The sequence below is a fragment of the Coloeus monedula genome (assembly GCF_965178545.1).
Source record: "Coloeus monedula genome assembly, chromosome: 2".
NCBI lineage: Eukaryota > Metazoa > Chordata > Aves > Passeriformes > Corvidae > Coloeus > Coloeus monedula.
The window spans coordinates 39,994,074-40,020,904 of NC_138782.1; the positions used below are offsets into that span (position 1 = coordinate 39,994,074).

The following is a 26,831-nucleotide window of genomic DNA, read 5'->3' on the forward strand; positions in this document are numbered from 1 at the left end:
CACGTAGCTAAGTGCATAGAAGTGAAGTTTATCCAGGTGGTGTCAAGATACTATATTAGGTATAGCACTGAAGAGCTGAGGGATAAGCTCAACACTGAGTATTTGGAAAGAAATGTGGCTGATATGGCAACTGCCAGAGTCTGCTGTACTGTGCACTTTTGTGTCATGGGACAGGTAGCCAAACTTATGAAGAAAAATGAAGAAGGAATCTTTCTGTAGGTTTCCAAATGCAAACTTCAGCACATCTGTTATATTTTGTATATTCAACCTCTTACCCTCAGTGATGGCGTTGCATTAGGAAGCAACATACAATGAGGTCAAATAAAATTAGGTTGGTTTTATAAAAGCCAAAAGGAAAGATAATAAATATTGTATATTTTAGATAAATTATCATTAATACCTGATTTTCAAAGAGCTAGCTGGAATTTCTGACTTCCATGTGAAGTTTGTTTACTCAGCAAGGTAGGTGTTTTTTCCTAGCCTTAAGGATAGAGAGGGAAAGTCTTACGGAAAAATAATACCCATAAATATTTTAAAGTAGATCTATTTCAATGTACTTGCTCCATTTTTCTGAAAGAGGACACTTCACAATTTATGACAGATAATTATGGATTAGACAGTTTTTTAATTTTTATTTTTGTTACTGTTTTAAGGTTTGGATTATCAGTGCAAACTATGTTGTTGCTGTCCCGTGAAACAAAAAACTAGTTTGGCTGGCATAGTTACAGATGGTCTCCAGATGATTGTTAAACAGGTTCTGTTTTAAGAGTAAGTGAACTACAGATGCAACCATGAGGGTGATACAGACCTGAGACCCAATGCTTGGGGCATGGGAGGATGAGTCAGTCAGACCGTGAAAGCAACACTTGCACAGGTGGCCTCGTAACAGCAAACTTTATCAAAGCAGTTCACAGAATCACAGAACACGCTGAGTTGGGAGGAACATACAAGTTGTGTTGCCATAGCTGCAATTCTTTTCATGTCAGGTGTGTTCTGTGCTCCCTGCAGCATATTCTTGCCATCAGGTTCTTTGGGCTACAGAGGATATTTTTGCATTGTGCTGCTTTCAGCGTAATGAACCGTTGAGCACTATTAAACATAAATACTAATAAAAACTGTATTAAATGTGGCAAGCAGCGTTCCACCCCCTGTAAAATATACATTGGTTAAAACTTGTCTCTGTGAATGTTCTCATGAGCTGTGTTGAACTGTGCAAGCAATCTAGTCAGGAGAAGAGGGATTGATAAGCCGGTCAAAGTGTATTTGCTTTTCTAATTCAGAGTATTTGAGAATGATGTATAAATGTAATTTTGTTTCTATTATGTTCTCAACAGTGTTTTAAAAGGTTATAAATCACATGTTAATATGGGGAAAAGTGTTGATTTGAGTGTTAACTTGTAACAATTCTCCTTCATATTTTAAAAAAAGTGAGAACTTCTGAAGAAAGAAGTATTAATACATGTTTGAGCATCTGATTGTTTTCAATTTTCCCGCAGATATCAATGAGTGTCAGTTACAGGGAGTATGCCCTAATGGTGAGTGCTTGAATACCATGGGCAGCTACAGATGTACCTGCAAAATGGGATTTGTGCCAGATCCTACCCTCTCAAGATGCATACGTAAGTAATACTGCTAATTAAAGTACCAAGTTAGATAGTTACATTTCAGATGAAGATTTATTTGATTGGGCCCAACTATTCTAATCTGTCACCTTTTTTTTTTTTTTTTTTTTTTTTTTTTTTTTTTTTTTTTTGTCTCCAACTCATATTCTCAGTTTATTCACTCTATTTAGTCAGTCTCAGTGCTCATGCCTCTTTTCTGTTTCTTTGTCCCAGAAAGCTTGGTCTCCACCAGTGGCTACCCAGGATCCTTGCCATCTTTTCCTGATTTTCTTGTCACCAAATCTTCAACACCATATCCAGCCTCCACATATACTCAGTCCTTTTCAGTATCCTGGAGTTTCCTTTTTTTTTTTTTTTTTTGGCTCCTCTCTCTGCTAATTTCCCAGCCAAAATTATCTTTGTGTCCTGCTCTCCCCTTTTCACCTCTGCAGCTTTGATCTGGATAGTCCATTAATAAACATTTAACCCAGTATGATCTTTAGCACATTTTCCTTCCCATTAAGAAGAATTCAAATTTAAGAAAGAATTAGGGGCAAGAAAAGGCTGTGAATGACATGAATGCAAATATTTCCCTCTATTAGTTAGCTTTTACTTTGGTTGCAATCACTTACCTCTGCAAGAAGAGAAGAGAGTGTAAAGAACAACTAGATTTTTCACTTTATATTTTTTTTGTGAAGAATATGTACAACTGAAAAATATCTATAATCCTAAGTTCTTTCTCTGAGCTATCTTTACATTTATCAAATGTAGTTTCAAGTCATAGGTGAGTTCTTTTTTTTTTTTTTCCCAGCATAACAATTTTATGCTACTAGTTAATGACACTTAATTACTGGGAAAGTTTCTCAGCAGTTTGAAGAACTTCATACTGCTTTTCAGTTGAACACCAGAAGAGAGGAGCTGGTTGTTGTGTTTTGTTTTTGCTTTTACATGTCATGTTGAAAATCAGGTAGTCTTTGTATTTTTTGAGTTATGTGAACATGTTACCCAGAACTGTTAAACGTATGTTAATGTGTATGCATAAATTAGAAAGCTGGATGGGTCTTAGCTTTCTGTTACCTCATATTAATCATAGCTTATGGCCTTTGGCTCTTCCACATTAAAACTAAGCATATCAAAATGCGAATATGTAGTTGTCTCTTTTATTAAAAAAAAGTGTCATGTATGGTACTTAATGCTTTTGCAGTCTTACTGACATAGCCTGCTTATAGATGGATGTTCCATTGGCTTTGTAGCTTGACACAACTGTGTAGTGCCAGTGACTGATCTTCAGCTGCTGTGTACAAGTGAGAGAGATGATTCTCACTCTTCATTGTGGCAGCATGGCAACTGCTGGTTTTGAATTTACTTTTTTTGTTGTTGTTGTTTTTCTTTGAAATACTTCTTATCCTTGGTCTAGGGTAAGTTGGAATTCAGGAGTGTCGATACAAAATGAGATTTTTTTTAATGTTGTGATTCTCATCTGAGATAGGTGTTTGAAATAAAACTTCTGCAGACAGAATATTAATCCATTTAAGTGATGTTGGAAATCTAGGGGTGTTTTGCTTTTCCTGTGAACAGTACCATCCTCTCTTCCACTTTCATTGCAGCTGATAACCCTGTAGCTGAAGAGAAAGGACCCTGCTACCGGTTTGTTAGTGCAGGAAAGCAGTGCATGCATCCTCTTTCTGTTCAGCTCAGCAAGCAGCTTTGCTGTTGCAGTGTTGGCAAAGCCTGGGGCCCACACTGTGAGAAGTGTCCACTCCCAGGAACAGGTAAGAACTTCCCACTAAAAATACAAGCTCTTGCCCCCATCCCCCTAAATTTTTTATGCATGTTTAAAAAAAAAAAAAAAAGGCAACAAACCAACCACCAGAGTACATACTATAGATACAGGAAAAGTAACCCAAAATTTATTTAATACTCTTCAGTTGTTAAAGGCTCTGGTGAAAGGATGGCAGCTTTTGAGAATTTGGTTACAGAACAACATGGAATATAGTTTGTATTACAGTTAGCAGGATATGCATGGTAATTTTTCTGCCTTCTCACCTTCCTTCATATCTTTACCATCCATTTTGAGGAATGTGCTAAAGAGAGAATTGCCTTCTTAGCAATAAACTAGTAGTTAAACTTTTCATGCCATTTTTCACTTAATTCCTTACTTGATACATAAAGCTCTCTTGTATTATCAGTGTTCCATTGGAGTTCTGCTGTTATTTAAATATATAAAGACTTTAAAAATATCAGCTTGTTTGGTCACCACTCTCACTTTGGCTGGTTATAGATTAAGACACCAAAAGTTATAGATACTGATCACTGTTTTCAAGTACTTTTTATTCCCTGATGTTGCTTAAAACTTTAATGCCTATGGAATCTTCAGGCAAAATCAATTTAATGTTCTCTTTGTTTCCAAATGTAAGGTCAAATTAATCTGTTTTAGAAGCATCATTGCTTGTTGTAATATACATGGTGTCCAGTCTGTTGAGTATTTGTAGTGACAATGCATTGTGCTTACTTGAAGCTGCTGCTGCAGATGTCGCTGTCATGATGCAGGTCATGTATTTCTCTGAAATATTTTATAAAGATTTACATTTTCAAACCAGCTGGCTGCTTTGGGAAATGCACAGCTGGTATCAGAGACATGATGAGAGCAGCAGATTCCTTAAGTTGGACTTAAAGAAGTGAAAGTGACCAACAGTTTTGAGCATTTCAATGGATTTTTAAAGCCACTGTTTTTTGCAAGACCATTGGGTCACTAGATCATTGATCAAGATTTTAAAACTCCAGTTCACTTTTGGATAAATAACATTTCCATGGCTTTTTAATGGAGAAAAGATACATTCTCATGAGATGACTTGCAATTTAAGTGCAAGTGTTTTACATCTGTGAGAATATTGCATGAGGCTTTATGCCCAATAGTGTGTATGCTGGAGCACGGAATATATCCTTATGTTGACTGCTATCTGGTCACAAAAAATATATCAAGTATCATATGGAATTGGTTGCTTTAGTGATTTTTTTTCTTAATGAAAAGGCTTCAGAAAGAAAGTCTGTGAGTTAAAAATTCTGATGAGCTTTTCCCATTTAATGACTACTTGCATGATTTAAAAACATGTTCCTTTCTGTAACAGGTTAAATTCATAATGTTTCAGAGTTTTCTATGAAAAATGTGTGAAAGTGGGATACTCCAGAATGGGGTAATGTATTTACTGCAGCATCCCATGTTAGTATAAAAGTCATTGAAGTAAAAAGCTTATTAAATATTTGTAGAAAGTAAACCATCTCCTAAAGAAACACTGATAGAGCAGATTTGTATGCCCAGGTGTTGAGAGCTCTTATCAGAGCTGTGGTAGAGTAAGACTCACATTTCTACCTTTCATTTGAGAGAATACAACCTGAAGCGAGATTTCCTGCATCCTAAGTATGCATCTGAAGGGACAGACATCAAATTTTCTATCTTACTCCTTTGACCAGAATTCCCACCCTCATTTGGCTGTTTTATAGCAAGTTTTGATATAGATATTCCAGCAAAAAGTATTTCATTATCCTGAATCCACTCAATTTAATTAGTTTGACTCTTCATATTTTCTAAGACATCATTAAAACACATTGTGCAGTTAATGCATGGTGTGATTTAATGTATAATTTAACTAATCTGTGGAGTGCTTTTAGCTAGTACTTTGTGCTTTTATTTTAGATGCTAATTCATTTTAAAACCCTGATGTGTTCAAAGCAGAATGTGTGAACTTAGCAATGTCCCACTTGGCACACCCCTTAGGCCGCTGTAAGAATTCCCACATGGGAGACTAAATTTATTTCACCCCAACATGGCTTTACCTAGAGCAATAAGGACAAAGAAACACTGCTCCCTCAAGATGCCTGAAAGTCTTCCTGACCCTGACAGGAGCATAAGTATTCTCTTTGGTGGGGAGGAAGACTGATTTGTATTTCTTTCTCATTTTACTCTTCCAGCAGAACTGCAAAACATGATGCTTTTATAGATCACCTGTAGAGATCAGAGCAAGTGCTGTTGCCTTTCATTAATTTTTTCTATAGCAGCTTTATAAATGAGATTATTTCCCCTCTCTTCCAGTAGTGATTTGGCTTTTTATGATCCTCATCTTGTATTTAGCCAGCCTTTTTCAATTCAGTGGAATTTGGATCTGGACTGGTATGAGGCCTCTGATGTAGTCAGGTGGGATCCTGTGGATCAGTGTTGTTACTGGTTGGTAGTGTTGTGCTCCTCTAGTACAGGGCTGGTGAGCTTTTTTCTTTGATTTCTACAAAAAAGAGAATGGTAGCAACAGTGGTCTTCATTCATTATGCAGTATAGATGATAAAGACAATTTGCACATTTAAATTAATACTTAGAAAGGATATACTGTTTGAAGGGAATTAATTTTAAGAAATATCTTGATATAATGACAGATAATCCTAACTGAAGAAAAATGGTAAACTGGAGGGGAAACCTCCTGGGAAAAACAGCCAGAATATGCTTTTGGGAGAATGCTCAGTCATATTAGCATGCAATGCATAGCTTCTCTTTAAGAAGTTTTTTGTAAAAATGTATATACAGTATGAGATTAAATTTCTTAGTGGTAGTCATTATATTTTCCACTATGTCAACATATTGCACTTTTAGACTCCTAAAAGGAATATTTTCCCATCCCAAATCTAGCTGCTTTTAAGGAAATCTGCCCTGGTGGAATGGGTTATACGGTTTCTGGCCCTCACAGAAACAAGCTATATCATCACCCTGCAGTTAGAGTACAGCCACCTGTCATTGGCAAGACCCCGATTACTCAACCTGTTGCTAAAGGTACTTCTCCTCCACCTCTCCCAGCAAAGGAAGAGCCAGTGGAGGCACTGACCTTCTCACAGAAAAGTGAGACTGAGATGGCTGTACAAGAAGGTGAGAGTGGGAAAATTTAGTCTTTGTCTATTTCTGTGCATGTGTCTTCCATGGTTTGTGTCTTTGCGAGGCAGCTGCGGACAGTGCAGGGCCCAGAGGCGTCACTCCCCACAGCAGAGCGTCCGTGTTGCCGAGGGGATCGCTTCACGTGATTCACTTCTCACATGTTGGGTGGAGGTCCTACCAGATGCTGAGACCATGGAAGGAGAATGAGACTGCTTTAAACTCAATAATTTTTATGATCAGAAAATAGTACATATTTGTTGTAAGACTTAAAAAAAATTATCAATCAAATATATATATTTATGAATTCTAAAAAGGAAAGCTGCAATGGAAAATAAAACCTTATATTAAATTCCTACCATGCCTTCCCAGAAAAAAAGTCATATTTGTGAAGGAAAAAATCCCAAACCACTCTTGCTTGCCTAAAGAAAAGACAAATTTTAAAACTTGATGTTTTGGTTTTTTTTTTACAATAAATCCTTGAAAATTTGTTAGTGGTAGGTTATATATCCTTATGATATTAATTTACCTTTAAAATATTTACAAATGTTGATATTCCTTGTAAGGAATCGAAAAGGTTTCATCAGTGAGTTAGTAACCTGTGAGTTTGTCAAATTGTTTCTGAGGAAGCAGGTAAACAATTGAGAAACCTACAAGGCAGCTGCATACTGAATAAAGATACATTAGACAGGGTGTAGAATCTTGATCTGGTTTCAGGTTAGTTTTTACACTTGCTTCAGGAACATTATTTCAGGTTTGCACTATTTTGGAATGAGGTTTGAGCCTGAATTTTTTGTGTCATGGCAACAATAACTTTCAAATGTGATAAAATATATAATAAAATGTTTTGTGAAAACTGATTAATTCTCTTTTTTCTTTCTGGTTTTAGTGGCAACAGCAGCTCCTGATCAGGTAAAACATGATGTAATTTATCTGGGAATTAGAATGCAGACCATGTGTACAAGATGGGAAAAAGATAACTGAAAGGATTTAGAATTTATGATGAACAAACAAGTCTGTGGACTACTGTTCAAACCATGAGGCAAAAAGAACTTGTGCTGTTATTATATACAACAACAGGCAGGTAGTGAGGTGCAAGAAAGAGATTACTTTAACCTGTCTTAGAGGCATTTGTTGGAGGTTCTGGTATATATTGCTCTATCCCATTCTGGAGATTGTGTTTTAAAGAGGATACTGAAAAATGCAGAGGGTATGAAGAAGAGACACAGATACTGACAGCTAGAGAAAATAAATCTGAGAGAAACATTGTGAAGCTTTGAGAAGCATTTGTGACACCTGCTTGTGAGACTGGTATTAGTGCCTAAGTTAATTTCATTGTTTGTTTAGGATGTCTTTTATTCGTTGGAGAAGAGCAAGTGTGTATCTGTGTGAAGTCCCCCATTCTGGAGGTTTCAGGTTCTCTATGCTGAAGATAATGGGATTTATTGTGAATAACTGCAGCTGTACTCCATTTCATTTTCCTTAGGACGTACAAGCATCTAACATTTCTAGAAAATAAGATGATGGGTTCAATAGCTAAGAAGGACTCTTTCACAGTGGTCAGAGACCTAGATGAGATTGTATACTTTTGTGTGATACTGAACTGCATTTAAATGCTATTTGTAAGCAATTAAAGACCAGAGAATGGGAGAATTATGGAGGGACAAAGCCAAAGATACAATTAGAAGCTCCAGGAAAAGACTGCTTCAAGTAAAATCAATGTTAAATCGTTTGCCATTGTGGAAACATAGTATTCCATGTTCATTCAGGTTTAAATTGGTGGTGATTAATGATCTGCTATCAAAAGCCATTAGTGAGAATTTTATCAGTGTGTCAAGCCAGGAGTTTGTGGGTAGCTATGAATTAAGGCAATGTTTTCAGAATGTTATTTTTTTTATCATTCTTCTAGGAATTAGCTTCCATTGATCAAGAAAAGCAGCCTTATCTAGAGCCTGGGCAGCCTCAGCTTTCTCCTGGAATTTCAACAATTAACCTGCATCCAAAGTTTCCAGGTAACTTATTTTGGCTTTTCTTTCAATGTGAGAGAGTGCTTACAATTCTTAAAAGAACAGGAAAGTAACAATTCTAACAGAGGTTAATGAAAAAACGATTGGAGCTTCAGAAGCAACTTCTCCATGATCAAAAAAAAAAATAATGGAAGCAGACGTGGGAGGAATTGAGAGGTTGGCATTGGCTTGGTGACTTGTTGAGGAGATAAAGACATATTTTAAGAAAAAGTGATATCTTGGATTATGTGCTTGAGAATTTTAATGTCAGCAGAGGTGAAGCCTTATACTCCTGTCAAGAGCAAACTGTGCTTGGGTGTCTCCTTGTAGATTTATGCATAACTTTTGCTGCAAAAATTTTACAACTGTGTTTGCTTCCTTTAGTTCAGTGTTTTTTTCACAAGCACTATAATGATGAAAACTCCAATTATACTGATTTTTTTCTACTCTACGTCAAAGCAGAATAAACTCATTAAATTTTCCTTGGTGCCTGACTTATTCAGTATCATGTGTGAATTCTTTAAGGGCTGGGGTTTTTTGAATGCTTTAAGGTGGTTTTTTTGGATGTGATTGATTTCCATTCCATGTCGCACAGTAGTGATTGAGAAAACATCCCCTCCTTTGCCTGTTGAAGTGGCTCCTGAAGTCTCTACTTCAAGTGCAAGTCAAGTTATTGCACCTACTCAAGTTACAGGTATTATACTTCTTTTTTTAGAACTACAATAAATTAAGAAATGACTGAGTTCTTGACACTATTGTTCCGAGCTGTTGCTGAATTACCGTAGTGAAGAAAACATGGTTGTAGAACAGAAGGCATACTCTAGAGAGAGAAAGTACAGAACAGCACAGCAATGAGGCTACTGCCAAGAGAGCCAGGACCAGGTCCTTCCAGGATGTACCTGCCATTTTTGTGCCCACGAAAAAAGGATAGAATATAAAATTAATAATTCCATCTCAGATTCAGTTCTGGACTTTCTTTGCAGATCTGCGAGGAAAGTCTAGAACTGAAAACTTCTTGGATACAAGTCAGGTTGTTAGACAGTCTACATGTGTATTCGTGAAGTATACATGAGCATATTCATTGAGGGATGTAGACTTCCTGGGATGTAGATCAGAATGTTCTACAAAAAGCAGGTGAGAAGTTACTGTAAGATCTATTTTGAAATGTTCTTTTGATGTTCGTGCTTCGTCCTTTTTTGATGTGTTAAAGTATCCTCGTCTACATCTATGTGTCAAGAAGTGAAAATAACAGAAATGCAAGTAATGCACCTGTCAGCTGAAATTTGCCTAAATGACAGCTGTGTCCAAAAGACATGAAAATTTCTTTTGCTGTGCATTTAGAAAAAAAAAGGTGAATGTAGTATATTTAGTACATGAGAGCATTACACTGTCTCATTGGTTAGAATGAACCAGAATGAACACAGACTTTGAAGTGCTTGCAATATCCTAGTAAATACTGTAAGATGCATTCTTTTATTTGGTAGAGATATTTCAGCCTACAAAGAGGTTTCCATTCAGAGGGAGAAATTTCACATACTTTAATAAAAAATAAACTCTTCAAAATGGTTTTCCTTCATGCAGGAATGGATTTTTGAGTTGATGCAATGCACACAGGGTCTAAATCACCCAGTTGTTTGTACAATTCTGTCTGCAGTTAAATTCTCCTGAATGTACTGTGAGAGTAGAGAAAGTATCCTGTCCTTCTGTAAGCATTCAACTGCTTCCTTTGGTATGCTGTAGTTACAGTTCACCAGTCCCATAGGAAGGTGTGTCTAGTGGTGATCATCAAACTAGAACTTGGAAGTAAGCTCTTCTGTGACTCTGCCCCTTCTGCCAGCCAGCTCCCAGCTTCCTTACAGGGAGACAAAGTTACCCTGCTGGGAACTCACATCAGTTAGTAAAAAGAAAATGGTCGTTCTCCATGTTCTATTTTTTATTTCCTCTGGAAAATTAGTATAACTAGAAATTGCTGTGTACTATAAATCAATATGTTGTTCAGATATTTAAGAGATAGTAAAGTATAAGTGCAGTAAGATTTGTAGGACAAAATCCTGAACAGGATTTAAAAAACTGAATGCAGTTCAAGTTGAGAAGTTTTTGAGTGCCTTATTTCTGTACCTTAAGATTTAGTTAAATTTAAATGTGACCTGTTTCTAAGTGATCCAGATAAATAGTTCTTCTTTACAGATAGTTTTTTTCTTTTTCAGGAATTACAGTTCCATACTGCAGCATAACCTTAGTTTGTTGCAACTGAACACAGTCATTAGTATTTCTGCAGTAACACATATAGTTCAGGAATTTCTAAAACTACTGTAAGGTTTCAGCCTCCAATGCTGCCCGTGTCTGAATCTCCTTATCTTACAAAATACATCCAAGCCATTAATAGATGAGTATTCTGTAAATCAGAATACCCACTGTAATCAGAAACTCACACAGTTATTTTCTTAATGTGCAATGCAAAGGTTGAGCCATATATTTTTTTTATTCTATATTATCTTCATTTCACTTCAAATTTTATGTACTGATTTATAGATCTTGGATGGGACATAAGGTTACGTCACTAGGAAGAGCCTAGATGGTTTCTAGATTCTTCCAGATAAGGTATCCATTACAGAAACTCAGGAGTCACAAACTTGATTTCCAGTTGTTTTCAGGCCTGAGCTTTCTACTTGGATTACAGAATACTGTGCACTTACTGGACTATGTGAGAGAGTTTAACCTCAAATTTCTTTTTGTTTGCTTAGAAATCAACGAATGTACAGTTAATCCTGATATCTGTGGAGCAGGACACTGTGTTAATTTGCCTGTGGGATACACTTGCATCTGCTACGAGGGGTACAAACTTAATGATCAGCAGACGAAGTGCACTGGTATGAAACAATGCTTTCAAAAATCTGAAATAACCATGCTATGAAATTCTTGAAATGTAGAATCTGGTTAGAGGAAATACCTAAAGAGCAGTCGGGAGTTCTTTCCTATGTTGAATCCTTCCAAACTACAAGCTAGTATTTTTATGCCAAATAAAATTTGCGAGGTAGTCTCTAATATAGCCTTTCAGCTGCCCTGAAATGAGTGTGAATTTAACTAAATGGAATGAAAGCCTTTCCCATTGTGATGTGAGAGAAAAAGTGATTAGACAGACCATCTTCTCCCAGCTGTATATCAGGTATCTAAAAGACTGCAAGGGAGAAATACATTTCTGTTTGGAAAAAGAATGAATTTGTGCCTGTTTCTCACAGTGATTTACCCAGCTACCAGCTCTGCAGCTGGACTAAGTCCAGGCATTTTTTTAGGTCATTCCTTTCAGCCTGCTACTAAAAAGAGAAAGTATATCATAAACAACTGAGAAGCACAGTAAGAGATCTGCAAAGCGAGGTCTTCATCCCCTTCTAAGCTAGTAAATTCTAGAACAGAGGCCTCTGTTGAACATGAGGCAGGGCACAGATGGGTTCTGCATGAGCCATTTCAGATTTGGAAGCAGCTGTATCGGTATCTTTTCTTCATTCAGAGCATACGGGTTCCTCGGTAACTTGGATCAGAAAGGGTGTATTGTGTCGACAGCTTATATGCTGTAAAACCTTCATGCCACCAAAGCTCAGCAGCTTCACGCTGTAACACATGCTATCAGGTGCAACTACAGTATTCAAAAGTAAATCACACAACACAGCCAAGTGGCAATTTAGAATCCCTTTATTTCATCCAAATTTTATTAATGTTCCATGCTTGCAGCTTGTGCTCATGTTGCACGCAGTGTAGGGATTTGAAATGTAATCATGTCACGTTCTTCAGGCCAATGCAATATTCTTACAGTCTAAGCCAATAGGAGCATTTTTCTCCAACCAAAACTATTTAATGCATCTTTTTTGCATCTCTGAGAGAAAAAAGATACACCTTTTCACATATTTAAAATAATTACAAGATCAGTCCTTTCAAATGTGTGGCATAGAATGCACAAAAAGAATCAAAACTAAATATGTTATTCTATAGTCTTATGTTTTCATTTCTTTTATAGATATCAATGAGTGTAATCAGGCACCACATCTCTGTTCCCTTGGACGCTGTGAAAATACAGAAGGAAGTTTCCTATGTATTTGCCAAGCTGGATTCATGGCCAGTGAAGATGGAACTGACTGCGTTGGTAATAACTAGTCTCCTTTCTAGAAAATAAAAAGATAAAGCATATCTAAACCCTCCTAAATTCCCCTTTTCAGCTTTTTTTTCTCAATGTCAGTGGTACTGGACTGGTGTCTGGAAGTATATTTAACTGTCTCTCACCAGGTATTGTGGTGAGGAAAACACCTGAGTAGCTGGTATTCCTCTTCAAATGTTTGTTTGTTGAAAAACAAGAATTTTTTCAGTACCGTCCTTGTTTAGGAAAACCACCATTTAGTAAAAACACCTGTTGTGTGAAATACAAATATTCAACACTCTTTCAATGAGTAGAAGCTGGAACAAACCATATTTTAAAATATAGCTGCAAACAGCCACAGACTTCACAAAGCAACACAAACAGCTTGAAGGGGATGTGGTCCGCCTTAGGTTAGTGCTGGCCTGGGCACTGCATACATGCAGCAACACATGTTTGCAGCCAGAGGGGTGCTCACAGGCCACCTTCCTAAACCCTAGTTGTTTCTCAAACTCATTCTCTCTGTGCAGTGAGGTGGCTTGCAAACAGCTTCAAAAATCCAAACTTAGAGTTTCGTTAAAGCAGAGTTTTGAGGAGATGCAAGCATTCAGAAATACTTTGATGGTGAAGCAGCTTCTCTTCTCTTTGTCATCTGCAGATTTTGATGAATGTTCAAGACCTCATACTTGCGGAGAAGGCTTTTGTATAAACACTCTTGGCTCATACAGATGTGAATATTGTGACAGTGGATACCAAATGAACAGGAGAGGGGAATGTGGAGGTAGGTTTGGACTCTTCACAGTGGCGATGATGAAGTGAAGTCACCATTTATTGATAGCACAAAACCAGTGCCAAACTACTCCTGTTTGGAATGATTAACATCCCCTGCTATTCAAGAGAGGCTTAGCACTGCAGCTTGAGCTGCAAAGGGACAAATCCCAGGGGGTGCAATCTTAAACAAGAAGCCTTTGTGAGTACTCTTCATCTTCGTCGTTATTTGGTGTCTGGAACGGCAATTCAATTCCTATTATTTAAACTTAAGATGATGCAAAGGAGTTTCCCCACTGTGTACAGAGCCATCTTGGGACAGCCATTTTATCGTCTCCTGCCATGGAATCACTTAACTTCATTGTTAGTCCTTACCTGCATACCAAGTTTCTGTTAAAAAAAAGTTGTAGTTTTTCCTATATTATAAAAGATAGCAAATGATAGGTTGCCTTTTCAGTATCTCTATCTAGCAGACATTTCATGCTGCAGGAGATCCTGGGACATGTGACCTTCAAAGCTTCACATTATTTTTTAATGTGATATTTTTGCCTTTTTTCCTGGTATTTTTTTCATTTTCAACTTGAATTGTGAAATAAAAGCCACAAGAAATCATTTAATTTTAAATGATTCCTCTTCCATTTTTTGTATTTATTTAGCTGTTTCACAGACTCCACTCTTACAACTAGTCTTTGCAAATCTCTCTGAGTAGGGAGTCTGTGATTCAGTTAGGCTAGAAATCAGGCCATTACAGTACATCAAATTTGTTATTAACTTGTATTTTAAATAGTGTGGTGGTAGTCCTCTATAATTTAACTTAACAATATGTAATTTCTGAAACCAAGTTTTTCGTTGAAAGTTATTTAAGGTTGCATAAGGGAAAAAACCTTCCTATACTAAATCCATCAAACCAAGGAAATTACACATTCCGGGCATCATTTCACCATGTCATTACACCTTCATAGTATGATCACCCTACTGACAGATTTCTGATTCCGCAAAAAACTTCCTTCCACCTCCTCCACAGTTCAGAGACAAAGGCAAGAGTCGTCCAAGCTGCACACAATATTCACAGTTCACTTGCACTTCCTCACCCTATCTTCATTCTGCCTTCAAGCTATATTCACATAAGCTCTGTCATGGGCCTAGCTAGGGGAATGTAAAGAGTGCATATATGCTGTTGTAGTCTGTTGTTTATGTAGAACAGTGTTATAGTCATAGCTGAATATCATTGCATAGGATGAAGAATTCTTATAGAATCTTCTTGGGATTTGTTTTTAAGCTTTGCAGCATTTAGACTTTATTTTGACTGAAAATTTCTGTACAAAGTACATAATTCATGTTGTATGTTTTGAGGGCAGACACAATCCAGACAGGTCTGAGAAGAGATTACAGTAGAAATGGATTTTCTTGTAATTAAGAAAAAGATCTCACAGCAGTTTCATGAGAAACTTCTGCAGGTCTGCATCGTAGCAGCTGAAGAAGCCTATTGCTGTTTTATGAGAAAGTATTCTAAGCTGGACAATTGTGATTCTATGAAAAATTGTTATTTGCCCACATCCAGTGAGTTGTTCGGAGCTGGGATGTTCAATTCTCTCAAGTTTGGAGTGTTTTCCAGTTAAATTAAAAGTGTTGGGAGCTACTTCTGTGAGCTTGTTCTCAAAACTAGGAGTGAATTTCCTCCCTATGATCTGTGCTCAAGTAGCAGTCCTTAACTGCAGAACACAAAACTGCAAGGCCTGGGGCAGGAAAAGGATGGGAGCTTAGGAAGCTGAGTTCAGAGGTGACTGACAGTTTAATTAGGTCTGTGCACTGCATGAAGCAAGTATTTCATGGGAAAGATTGTAATTATTGCGTAATTAAAGACCATAATATGAAATGATCTCTCACACATGGGAGCAGACTGCAAGGAAGCTGCCTACACAGTTTTAATTCCAGCATCTTCTGATCATTGGTCACTTGACAGCAACTTGTCTTGGAATGTTGTTTTTTGTGTGCAGTCTCCTCTAGATTGCATATGTTGCATGTATTATGGATTTCCTTGGTGCTGGAAGAAGTTGTTCTTGCTCAGAGCCTGAACATGAGTTCCATGACTTTTTCAGGACCTATCTCTTCTTGTCATGGGTAAACTAGGACCTTGCCTGATGCAGAAAGTCCCTCTATCACCCTAAACATTGCCAGCCTCAGTGATGTGGCTTGTGCCTTCTTTCAGACAAAATTAACTTCTTGCTTCATGTAAGCATCTTTGATTCTAATTCACACAATTACATTTTTAGTCCCCATAGCACTTATATAATCTGCAACATTGGAGAATACCAAATTGCGCTTTGCTTTTGGAAGCCAGAGTTTCAATTTTACTGTTGTTGCAATGATCTTCCAAAATCTGACTATGGGAGGACTCTCAGGCACTTCAATATGGTAAAGGAGTAACATAAGGAAAGTTTTTCTTACCTATCATAGCCAGAAATCTGACACAGTGTGTATTCTGGAAGACCTACCAAAGATTTGTAGTGTAACAGAGAATTCAGATTCAGTTGCATGTATTATGAGCTACTGTATTTTTCGGAGATGCCCCTTTGCTGGTACAAATCTGTGAGAACTTGTTCATTCCTGTGTCTCTAACAGATAAAGTATGCAACTCTTTAAATACTTTAGTATCACAGGAGGAGAGTCAGAGTAACCAGATTATTGTTCAGTGTTCTATTATGGCTTTGACCAGTATTGCCTTTTATCTTCTTTTGAAGACATCGATGAATGCCTGACTCCAACTACCTGTCCGGATGCACAGTGCCTTAATGCTCCTGGCTCTTACCAGTGCATTCCTTGCAGAGTGGGCTTCAGAGGCTGGAATGGACAGTGCCATGGTATGTTTAGTACTCTTTGTCTCTCTGGTTATAGTTCTTCTGAGCTGTATTTCATATTCGATCAGTGTTACAACCTGATGACAGCACGGTGCCCTGGGTCCCCATTTCATTCAAGAATAACTGAAAATAACTGAAAATACGAGATTTTTGAAATTCTTTTATGTTCTCAGGCACAGTATATATGAGGAAATCTTGTCTTACTGTAGATAAATGAGCACTGAATCTAGACTACAAACAGCATAATTATGAACTACGAAACAAAATTCTTGAAATAGAAAATATGGAACAGAAAGGGGGTGTATTGTCAGTGAAATAGTAGTAGGCTGTTGTTTGGAAATGGAAAGACGAGTGCTAATACATCAGTGTGACTCACGGGTTTTTCAGTAGGATATGGGACTTTGCTCATGGAGCATATTAATAAAACTCCTTAATTATCTGTACTTCTAGCAAAACATTATCATATCTTAAAGCCTCTTGTCTCACTTTAGGTTAAGGTTTTAGGACAGATTTCTCACATTTTATTTTTGTCTATTTGTTTTTAAATGTTAGATTCTTTTTTTTTTTCAAGATCAGTTTTGGTTATTTGAGATATAGGTAAGAAAGAGCAAATTATTCCATTGTGCAAAAAGAAATAACTTTTGCAGTTTTGAGTGCCACTTTTCAGGACACTACCAGAAACTTAAATTTAGCATTAGTTGTGAAGAATCTGCTATATGTTGTGAATATTCCTGCCCACTCCATGTAGCACATGCCCTGTAATTTGTGATTGTTGGAATAACCATGTTACCTAAACAGCTGTACCATAACCTACATCGAGGGGCTGCTTGCATTATTGTTGTAGGGCAGATTGTCAGTGTACTTCCATAGCTTATTTTGTAATGGCTCCCAGTTCTGTGATTTGGTTCAGTTCACAAAGCAGTCTAAGAGCAGTGTTTGGTGGAAACAGCTCTGGAGGCTGGGATCTGCTGTGCTCCAACTGCGAATGTGCTGCTGATCTATGGATCAAGATTAGAGCCAGGTCGCAGTGAAGCAATGGTGTGGCTGTCAGAACCTCACCACCAGTTTTGCTGTGCAGATTACACTGTTTTCAACTATCCTGTTTTCTGAAGAAGTCAAACTGTCTGAACAGATCTGCCATGTCATAGCTGCATATTTGGTCTTGTCATTTGACTTGCTGTGGAGGAATGTATTTCTCAGGTAATGTCATGGATTTTAATGGAGTTGTAGCAGGCTATGAAATGTTCACAACAAATTAATGGGTTTCACTTTGCACAAATTACTCCACATTCATCTTTGTTTCATTCCTTCCCACCTTCCTGGATTACTGGTGCCCTTGCAAAGAATGTGGCATATGTACTCTGTTAGAACTCTCTTACTTAACTCCTTTTTTTTTTTTTTTTTTTTTTGCAAAGTATTGGCTTAATTTTGCCTTCTTTCCCAATATTAAGCTTTATTTCTGTACCTATTTATGAAAATAGGCTGGTTGAAAATTCCCTGGCATAACTTTCAGTTGTTTCATTCTTGCTAACCAGGTTAGTAGGAGGGAAATGAGAGAAGTCAGTGCTTTGCTCAGAACTAAGTCATGTAAGGGATATGTCTTGGTTTCAAGTGATAATTTTTTTCCTTGTATTACTACATGTAGTTTCCCTTTTTTCCTTTGTTTTATGAAATGTTCTAAGCCTAGACATTCTTACTCACTTCATTAGTGATGGATCAGTCCATTTTTTGTTTATCCTAGGCTTACATCATGTTGGAAATGAGCCATATACATTTTAGAAAATGTAATGCAGGCAATTTGTCATAAATCTATAGTTCTGCAATATGGCACAGTTTAAATACACCAAAAAGGAAAGTATTTCCCATTATCTGTGAAGGGTATTTAAATCCATTGTTCCATAAATTCGTTGTTTCTCCTATTAGTTTGGGTCAGTTGCGGCTCTTCTGCTTTTCCACAGTGCAGTCCTCAGTATTTTTGTTACCTCACTTCATTCCTCTGCCTGCACTTTATGCCATAGAAAATCTAGTGTAACAATGCTGCAGATAGATCTTTGATGCCATTTATATTGTAATCTTCCAGGATTTAAAGCCAGGAACATGGCCACTTCTGTTTCATTAAGGCAAGTCAATCAGTTCACTTCAAATTTGGGTAGACTACACTTAACTGGAGTTTAGGTGGGAATGTTCAGTGCATATTGGAAGAAATGGAAAAGGACACCTGCACTGCCTGCCTCCTCACTGTCTTGAAATTACCACTGTCCCAGGTCCTTCAATGCATTCATGTTGTACAGGAACAAAATATTTGAAATGATTCATTGGGTTTTAAGTTTACTTTCAATCACTGATTTATTTTTATTCCATTTTTCTCTCTGCACATTTGCACATTCAAATAATGTCATATATCATGATGTATCTAGAGCACACTTCTGTATGTTGATAAATTTAAAAAAACAGGTCGACAAAACTTTCTAGATCCTAACCACTTCATCCTCGTGATTTTCACTGGGGTGGATTTTGAAGCTCCATGGTTAAGTATCAATATTCAGCTTGTACCGTTTTAAGGATCCTGTTAGAAGATATTAAAACTAATGCAGAAGTCAGCAGAGCTAATCCAAATACCTCTAGCCCTGCTGTAGGTAGCATCAACAGAATCAGTTCTAGCTCTGGATTTCATCTCAGAAGATTTAATTTCTGTTCCTGGTTTTTCTGCTGGCTTTATGGGGAAGACTCTTGATCTTTGAGTCCCATCCAAAAATCAGACATAGTATTCCAAGTTTCTTTGTCAAGAAGCTTGGAGATGACAATGAATCTATAAGAAGCAGTTTTGTTGTTCAGTTGGAAATTTGTATGCCCAAACTGGGTTCTCTGTGTTTGGACAGATTCTTTCTTCAATTAGAGCATTGACCATGTACATTGAGAGCAAAGATCATGTTTTGTAGAGCAAGCACATTTTGCAACAGTAGAACAGCTGGGAAATAAGCCTTGGAGACAGGAATAAGTAGTAACACCTACTGAATGGCATAGCACAGCACCTGTGGATCTGTGCTGTCGTCTCTGGGAGGATGTCACTTCGTCTGCTTGGCCAAGCTGCAGCATCTTATTTACATCTTATTTACAGAGCTAGAGGCTCAAGTGAGGAACCAAGAGTTGTAGGTCATTTGGAATATGGACAGTGGTGATTTCATTTACATCTGGGGAAAGATGAGCTTTGTCAAAGGCAGGTGGTACAGGAGCTTGTAAAGAGCCATGTGTGTAAGTACATGTGAGGACAAGTTACTGCACATATTCCCATAGCTAGTAAGAGTTATGATGATGATGATTTAAAGATGTCTTATCTTCTTCCAGCTCTCCCTGTGCTACAGCTGCCTAAATAGCTCAAGTGCCTCAAATAATTAGCACTTCTTTATGTTGATGGGTTTTGTGTGCTTTGTGGTGGCAAAAGACAGGATAATTGGGAGTAATATGATTTCTGGCATATAGAAACAAACAAAGCGTAGTTCTTTTCCTGCATTAGTGAAGCTAAAAAAATACAACTTTTTCCATAAAAACAGGGACATGTGCTGACTACTGCAACCCCAAAATAAAGAAATAAAATTTGAAAACTAAAATGATTTTTTTTTTTTTCTAAAGTGAAAACCACTGTGAGGAGAAAAACAGTAACTGTTATTTTAGAATACAGAATTAATTCCGGCTGGATTTATAGCAAAATATGTTATTTTTATGCTTGCTTTTTGCTTTGTTGATTTATACCAATTGCATTCAGAAGAAATTCTTGAAAATTAGTGTTAAATAGCAACACAGCAATTTTCATATTGGCTGAAGAAAGTGGCCCATCTAGTTAATACCCTTCTTTCAGAGAAGGATGAAAGTAGATGTCTGTGGGATAGCTTATAGAAAAAAAAGCCACTTTCAAGTTCTTCAAAAGAAAGGATGGTTTGTGACTAGGAAGAGAGATTTTGCATAATCCAGTGGAGTTCCTTGTTGAATATGTAGAGTAGCCTTACAAAGGGACCTGCATGAAGTGCTGAAATCCCGTTGAAATTCCTCACGAATAATAACCAAGCTTATGATGTAATGTGAATATATTCCCAAGCTCAACTGAAAGGTGGTTGTACCCCAGTTAATTTCTTGCGCTTTCTTTCTGTTCACAGATATAAATGAATGTCAGTATGGCAATCTCTGTACAAATGGACATTGTGAAAATACAGAGGGATCCTTCAGGTGTATTTGTGCCCCGGGTTTCAAACTCTCTGCATCAAAGGATCAGTGTGAAGGTAAGAAAGAATACAATTAAAATTCATAAGGTTGCACTTAACTTTTAGATAATATTTTTCATCTTTTTTTTTTTGCTTTTAATGGAGAAACAACAAATATACAACACTGATGCTAAAAACCCAAAAATGTAAGAATATGTATTTCCCTTTTATGGCTTCTGTGATCACACTGTAGATTTTGACATGTGTTATAAAGCCAGTCAAGAACATGTAGTAATATTTACATTGCTAAACTGGAATTTTTGCAAAATCCTTGGCATATCTGGCATTTTGGAGGTTTAGGGACAGTGGCTTTTGCTTTTCTTTCTTTTTTTTTCTTTTCTCTACCATGTGGGTGAGTGGAATCAAAAAACCCGTGCTGTTAACACTGCCTGCACTGGTGTCACTGTATTTCCAGTAGTGCATTGAGAGAGAGAGAGCTTGGTGGTGTATTTCTGGGAACAGTACCTGTACCTCCAAAGTGTCAGTTTCCACATTTCTTCCACATCTAAAATTCCTATCAGGACTGCTCCAGTGGAACAAAATTGGGTCTTAAGTTAGAGTGAAGAAGTCTGAGGGAGAACCTAGACTGTGTACAGGAGGAAAGAATATTCCTCTCCTTAACTAGAAGGCACTTAAAACTTCTTCCTAAAGGTGAAAATCTGGGACAGTGTCTCTAGGCTGTGGAAGCACAGAGAAGCCTACATGTTTCTTGTCAGATGTTGGGTTTCCCTCTTTTTCCTTTCCCTCACCCTTCCCTAAATGTCTCTGTACAGCACTGAACACTTTCAGACTTCTGAGTGCTAAAAATAATGCAGTAAAACTAAATGATCGTTCATATAAATTTGTCAGGAAGTTTGAAACAAAACATCAGTGTAAGTTAAGTGTCTTGAGTGAGTTAAATATGCTGTTCAGGACACACAGCAGACTGATCTTGGGGAAAATATGTAGACAAAATTTGACTGCTTCCTCTGAGCCTTTCATGGAAAAGAGCCCTTGCCAAGCCTAGCTGGCATGTGCAGACTGTTCTTCTTAAAGTGCACCCTTCTAAAGTAAGGACCCGTACACATGCCCAGCTGCTTCGTGCAGCCCCACAGATTTCAGTGATCCTTAAATTCTAAACTTCTGTGGTTGCAGGGAACCGTTACTTAGGAGGTCAGACTGTACAGCCATAACACAGACCTGAAAAACCTCATTGAGTAACGTTCTCCTGTTTGAACTGAAGTGCATTTCCAGAAAGACATTCCGCTTTGCCAAAATACTAAAAGTGACCAAGAACTCACCAAGTCAATTTAAATACTGCTTCTTAATGAATACTTTATATACAACAGAGAGAAAATAGGCTTCCTAGCTCAAACAAGGCATGTGCTATGTTCTGAATTCAAGGTGTCACTCCCCTCCAATACTTTGAGTTTTCCATAGGAAAATTTAAGTTTTATGTTCAAATCCATCTGTTAGCTCAGTTTGACCCCAGTTAATGAGAACTGAAGCACAGAGGGATTAGCAGTGTTGTGAAAGCAAAGAGACATTTCCCCACAGTTAGATGATTAATACTGTTACAAGTCAAGAATTTTAAGGAGCCTTAACGTACAGTTTAATAGGGGAACAGCCTGTCAGTGTGCATCTGAAAACCACACCCTGTTAAAGGTGGTGATCCTGCTGGAAAGTATTTTGTGGGTTTTGCTGACTCACTGGAGTGGCTGACTTGTTACCTCTGCCAGATATAACAGAAACAAAAGCAGCTCTCAGGCAGCATGTGTGTGTATTTGTGAGTCTGTGTGTACCCAATTGTGCATTGAGGGATAAATTGACATTATAGGAGAGAATGTTGAACACAGTCGTCTCAAGGAAAACACACAGTCTGCAGTTTCATATAATTTTATGCATTATAATGACTGTCTGTATTTAATAAATACAAACAAGTTAAGCAGTACTGGATATTGACACTGTGCTTTGCTGTTCTGTTCAGGCTTGGTCTTTGCACCATTTGATGAGTAATTGGTATTTTCAGATGGGTAACACTTTCACTGTCTCTGCTGCTGCAGATATTAACGAATGCCATCAGCGATCAGTCTGTATGAATGGGCGCTGCAGGAACACAGAAGGATCTTTCAGATGCATCTGTAGCCAAGGCTACACATTATCATCTACTGGAGATCAGTGTGAAGGTAAGCTGAGGGACTTAGCTACTGATTAATTTTTTTTCAATAAGGTCTTGAGTATTTCAGCTATAGGCATGAACTTTTTTAAGAATGGAGCAGAAATATATATGTTGCCTCTTTTTCTCTACACTGCTAACCATTCATTCCCACCAACACAACCACATATTTAATGATGACAGTCCCTGTCATCTTTCCACATACAAAAAATCAGGACATGTGTTTCCAGCAGTAAGATTGGAAGACCAGTTCACGTTATTACCGAAAACAAGTCAGCCTTTCCAAACCTTGTTGTTTAAGTTCTGACACAGAGGCTCTGTATTACAAAGCTTCTGCCAGCATACACTGTTCTCATGAGGGCCTGCTAGTTAAAGCTTCTCCAGCTGGTTTTGGGAACCTGCAGCCAGCCACCACAATCACACATGTGCACTGGCAAGAGAAAGTATTTAGTAGACTACAAGTTCCAAGGGGATCTGCTGGAGCTCACAGCTTGCACGGTCTCAAAAGGCAGTCTAGGTACTGAGCTTATAAAAATAAAAGTAAGAATTGAGAGATGTACACTAAATGTACAGAGAAATGCTGTGTTAAAGAAAAAAATCCTCTTATCTCTCAAATAGAACAATTCAATTGTCCAGTAATTGGCAAACTGATGTTTTTCTAATGAAGCATTTCAAAGCTATTCCCTCTTCTCTGTTGTTGGCTGTACCATCAGATATGGTACATCTGCTGCGCTACTCATGGTCACCTTGAAAATGTAAGATTGCTTCCTAGCAAGCTCCAGGAAAGATTGTACCTCAATTGCTTTCTTATCTCACGCTAGCAGGGAGAAGTAGCTCTCAGTTAAGGTCTCACTGTACAGGTGGCATTAGCTCATAAAAGCTTTTCAGTCTCCGGTGTGCTTTCTGTAGCTGCTGATACCATGCAAGATACATCTGCTTACTGCTGTTCTACCAAATAGTGTTCTGCTGCTAGGTTATCTTCCACATAGCACTTGGAAGGCAGTCCTCACCTTCTCCCTCACAACAATAGGTGAGGAGTCCTCCTCTTCAAGTGATCCAGGAAGAAGAGCAGTTCCCCCTGGGCCAACCAAATGCTGTTTTCTCAAGACAAACCTGTAACAGACTTTGTCATCAGTGATTATACCGGATTGTCCACATTCAATGAGTGACAGCATCTCTTGAAGTTCTCACCAACAAGGAATAAGGATATAGTTTAAAATCTCCTCAGCACACTGATACTCTTTGGTCCTGAGCTATTTGGAGAATATGTTCATGGAAGAACTTAACACATTCTTCTCATGATTTGTGCTGAGTACTGACATCACTTGCATCAGCTTCAAGAAATGTGGATTGATGATCCAATGCACTAGAAATTTGAGTCAAAGAATTTTGCTCTCATCTGGCTTCAAGATCTTCATGAATTGCAGCAGATGCAGAGATACTTTGTCAAGAATCAAAGAAAAATGTGGTGTAAAGGATCACAGGTCCTTCCTGACTCCCAAAGGCAGAACAGATAATATGGTATCATTCCTGACAACTACTGTAACTTGCTCTGAGTAGGCTTCAGATGAGATTTCAAACTTCTCATCAGACTGCTTTGGTGCACTTCATACAGCCCAAGAAGTCATGGTAGCTGTTGCAGCTCTCCATTACCTGGCCTGTCAAGACAGGTCCATGCTTTATCTTCCACTCTTTCTTTATCCTGCTCAAAGGCAGTTTTCAAGTCAAAATACTTTCAGACACTTTCAAGGCAAAAGAAGAGGGATTGAATCAAACAAGGAAAAAGGGCAAAACCACTCCTTTACCCCAGGATCTTTGTCTTATTTAAAAGTCTGCAACCAAATTTACAGCTTCTCTACCCAGTGACAGAGGGGTTAATTTCTGTAGACTTAGTTTGTTCACTGAAGACTTCTGTAAATATGGCAAGTCCTGCACAAAATAATTAGTCTCTTGAAGTGGAAGTAGTTCTTCTGTGCTTTCATTATATCCCTTCAAAATTTTCTGAAGTACAGGATATTACAGACTGCTTTTTGCATCTTGGAAACTAAAGAGTAAATCACCTTAAGAAGACATCCGGTGTTTCTCCACATAATGGTCTCTGATTTTTGGATTAGCCTATTTACCTCAATGTTTTCTAACACTTCACAGAGAAAGCAGGAAAGAGATGACAAAAAACTGTGGGTATAGCACAGCACAGTTGTCTGGAAAGAACAAAGTGGTTCAGATTCTGTCCAGTTTCTTGAAGAGCCAGGTATGGACATTTGTCACATCAGAGGATACCCAAAAAATGTATGATGCTGTAAAACCAATGTAATTAGCAAACCACTTGCAAGAAATGTGTTTGTTTAATTAGGATTTCTTCTGGTTCAGAAGTTTTCTTAAAGATGTTGTATGTGAGAAGCAGTTTGCTGTTTTGATCATTATAACTTGTGCAAACTTCTAGGGGTATTGCAGAATTTGGCAGAATTATGCTGTTCAACTGCATAACTCTGCAACTCCCTGGCTGAAGTTTTTGTCTGGAAGCCTTTGTGCAGTATTTTACTTGTTTAAGAAAAAAAATTATTTGCAAATAACTTGTATACATCAATGTATACAAGTATACATGCAGTATGTCTTCAAGATACACACCCACATGCGTGTTTGTCTTCTGCCTTGGTCTCTCATTCAGCATCTTGTTCTTGAGATGAAGTGACATTGAGACTTTCTGCTCATTGTCACCCTGAATAAGAGGGAACACAAAGTGTGAGGGCACCTGTGAGGCCTTGTCTTAACCAACAGGGAGTGGGAATATGCACCAGTGGGACTTGCATACAGACTGTACATCTCAAAGAACCTGGGTTACTGGAAGAAAGTCTGGAGTGTAAGAGTCTCCAGTGTTCTAGAGTTTTCAGAGATTTTGCTAGCCAAAATGTTCAAGACATGCGTGTGTAAAGGGTGGTAAAAAGCGCTGAATGTCTCAAGCATGATTTACTGCCTCTGATTTTTCTGGGGATTCTCATGCAGCACTCATAGGATCTATGAAGACCTGCATCAGAGGAAGGGAGGTTGCATCCTATATGGAAAATAATGCATTTTGACTGAATTTGGCAGAAGACACCTTTGTGTTGTGAGACTTGGCATTAACTTAGCACAAGGGAGTCATTAATTTTTCTCCTGCTTCTAGTCAAAATTAATTGCTTTTTAAATAAGCCACACTTTATTTCATAGTTGAAAATGGTTATAAAACATGTGGTTATCTAAAGGTCACAACTTTGTCAACATTAAGTGCAATTTTATCTTAAATAACATTCATTTATGTAAGAAAGCTATCCCTATTTCTTACTTATGTTAAATAGATTAAATCCCAAGGAGAGTGATACAGTGTGGGCTTTCCAAAGATAAATGTAGAAATGAGGTCATGTCCTCTTTTTAATTACAGTTGTTATTCATTCCTCCAGCACAGGAAAAAGTTAAAATTCTAATCAGCTAAAATCCATACTTAAGAAATCAGAATAATCAAAGATACTGGGAAAAGTCTTTGATTACTGTTTTTCAAAGGAAACTAACTACATTATCAAAGCAATAGACTTGGTAGATTATTAGGTAGGGCTCTGTGGAGGCAGAGGGAAGTTGCTTATGAGACAGCCTTTTTTGTTTGACTCTCTTACTTTCTGTTGCTTTTAAAACTTAGAGTTACAGTCACCAAATACCTTGTGATCTTTAGCTGTAATGAAACCAAAACTGCATAATATCACTGGAATGTCGGCACTTGCTGACTTAATCCTCTACCCCAAGTAGCTGTACTCTGTTTCCTCCATTGGACCTTAAGCCTTTTGAAAGACAATGGGAAGAAAATACTTTAGATGGAGACAATGCCAGTGCCCTCTTCTTGAAATATTTGATTGCCTCGCGTCTAGTTTGTATCCTGAAACTTTCCCTGCTGTGTGTCAGCCATTTATCCCATGGATATCAAGACACCAGGGCAGAGTGTACAGGCCTGAGGCTTGATGCTGAACGTGGTGTATCAGCAGCTGGGAAACAAGATCCTGCGTGCCTGGACTCTGGAGCTGGATTTATGGCTTGAGTGCAGCACTGTGCAAAAGCAACCATTCAGCTTCATGAGCCAGCTGCTAAATAAGCCTGTGAAATGGCTGTGTTGCATCTCAAGAA

The 26,831-nt window shown here is 37.8% G+C and overlaps 1 protein-coding gene across 1 annotated transcript in view; it reads left to right on the plus strand.

Annotated features, from left to right (window-relative positions):
* LTBP1 (latent transforming growth factor beta binding protein 1) overlaps positions 1–26,831 on the plus strand; it is a gene marked incomplete at both ends in the record, with an annotated part of 190,569 nt that overhangs the window by 119,292 nt on the left and 44,446 nt on the right. The window contains 12 exons of the mRNA XM_082299245.1: positions 1,497–1,619; positions 3,209–3,373; positions 6,277–6,510; positions 7,403–7,425; positions 8,423–8,525; positions 9,115–9,213; positions 11,264–11,389; positions 12,532–12,657; positions 13,304–13,426; positions 16,155–16,274; positions 20,423–20,545; positions 22,570–22,692. Of these exons, the coding sequence (XP_082155371.1) occupies positions 1,497–1,619; positions 3,209–3,373; positions 6,277–6,510; positions 7,403–7,425; positions 8,423–8,525; positions 9,115–9,213; positions 11,264–11,389; positions 12,532–12,657; positions 13,304–13,426; positions 16,155–16,274; positions 20,423–20,545; positions 22,570–22,692 (1,488 nt within the window). The remainder of the gene's footprint in view (positions 1–1,496; positions 1,620–3,208; positions 3,374–6,276; positions 6,511–7,402; positions 7,426–8,422; positions 8,526–9,114; positions 9,214–11,263; positions 11,390–12,531; positions 12,658–13,303; positions 13,427–16,154; positions 16,275–20,422; positions 20,546–22,569; positions 22,693–26,831) is intronic.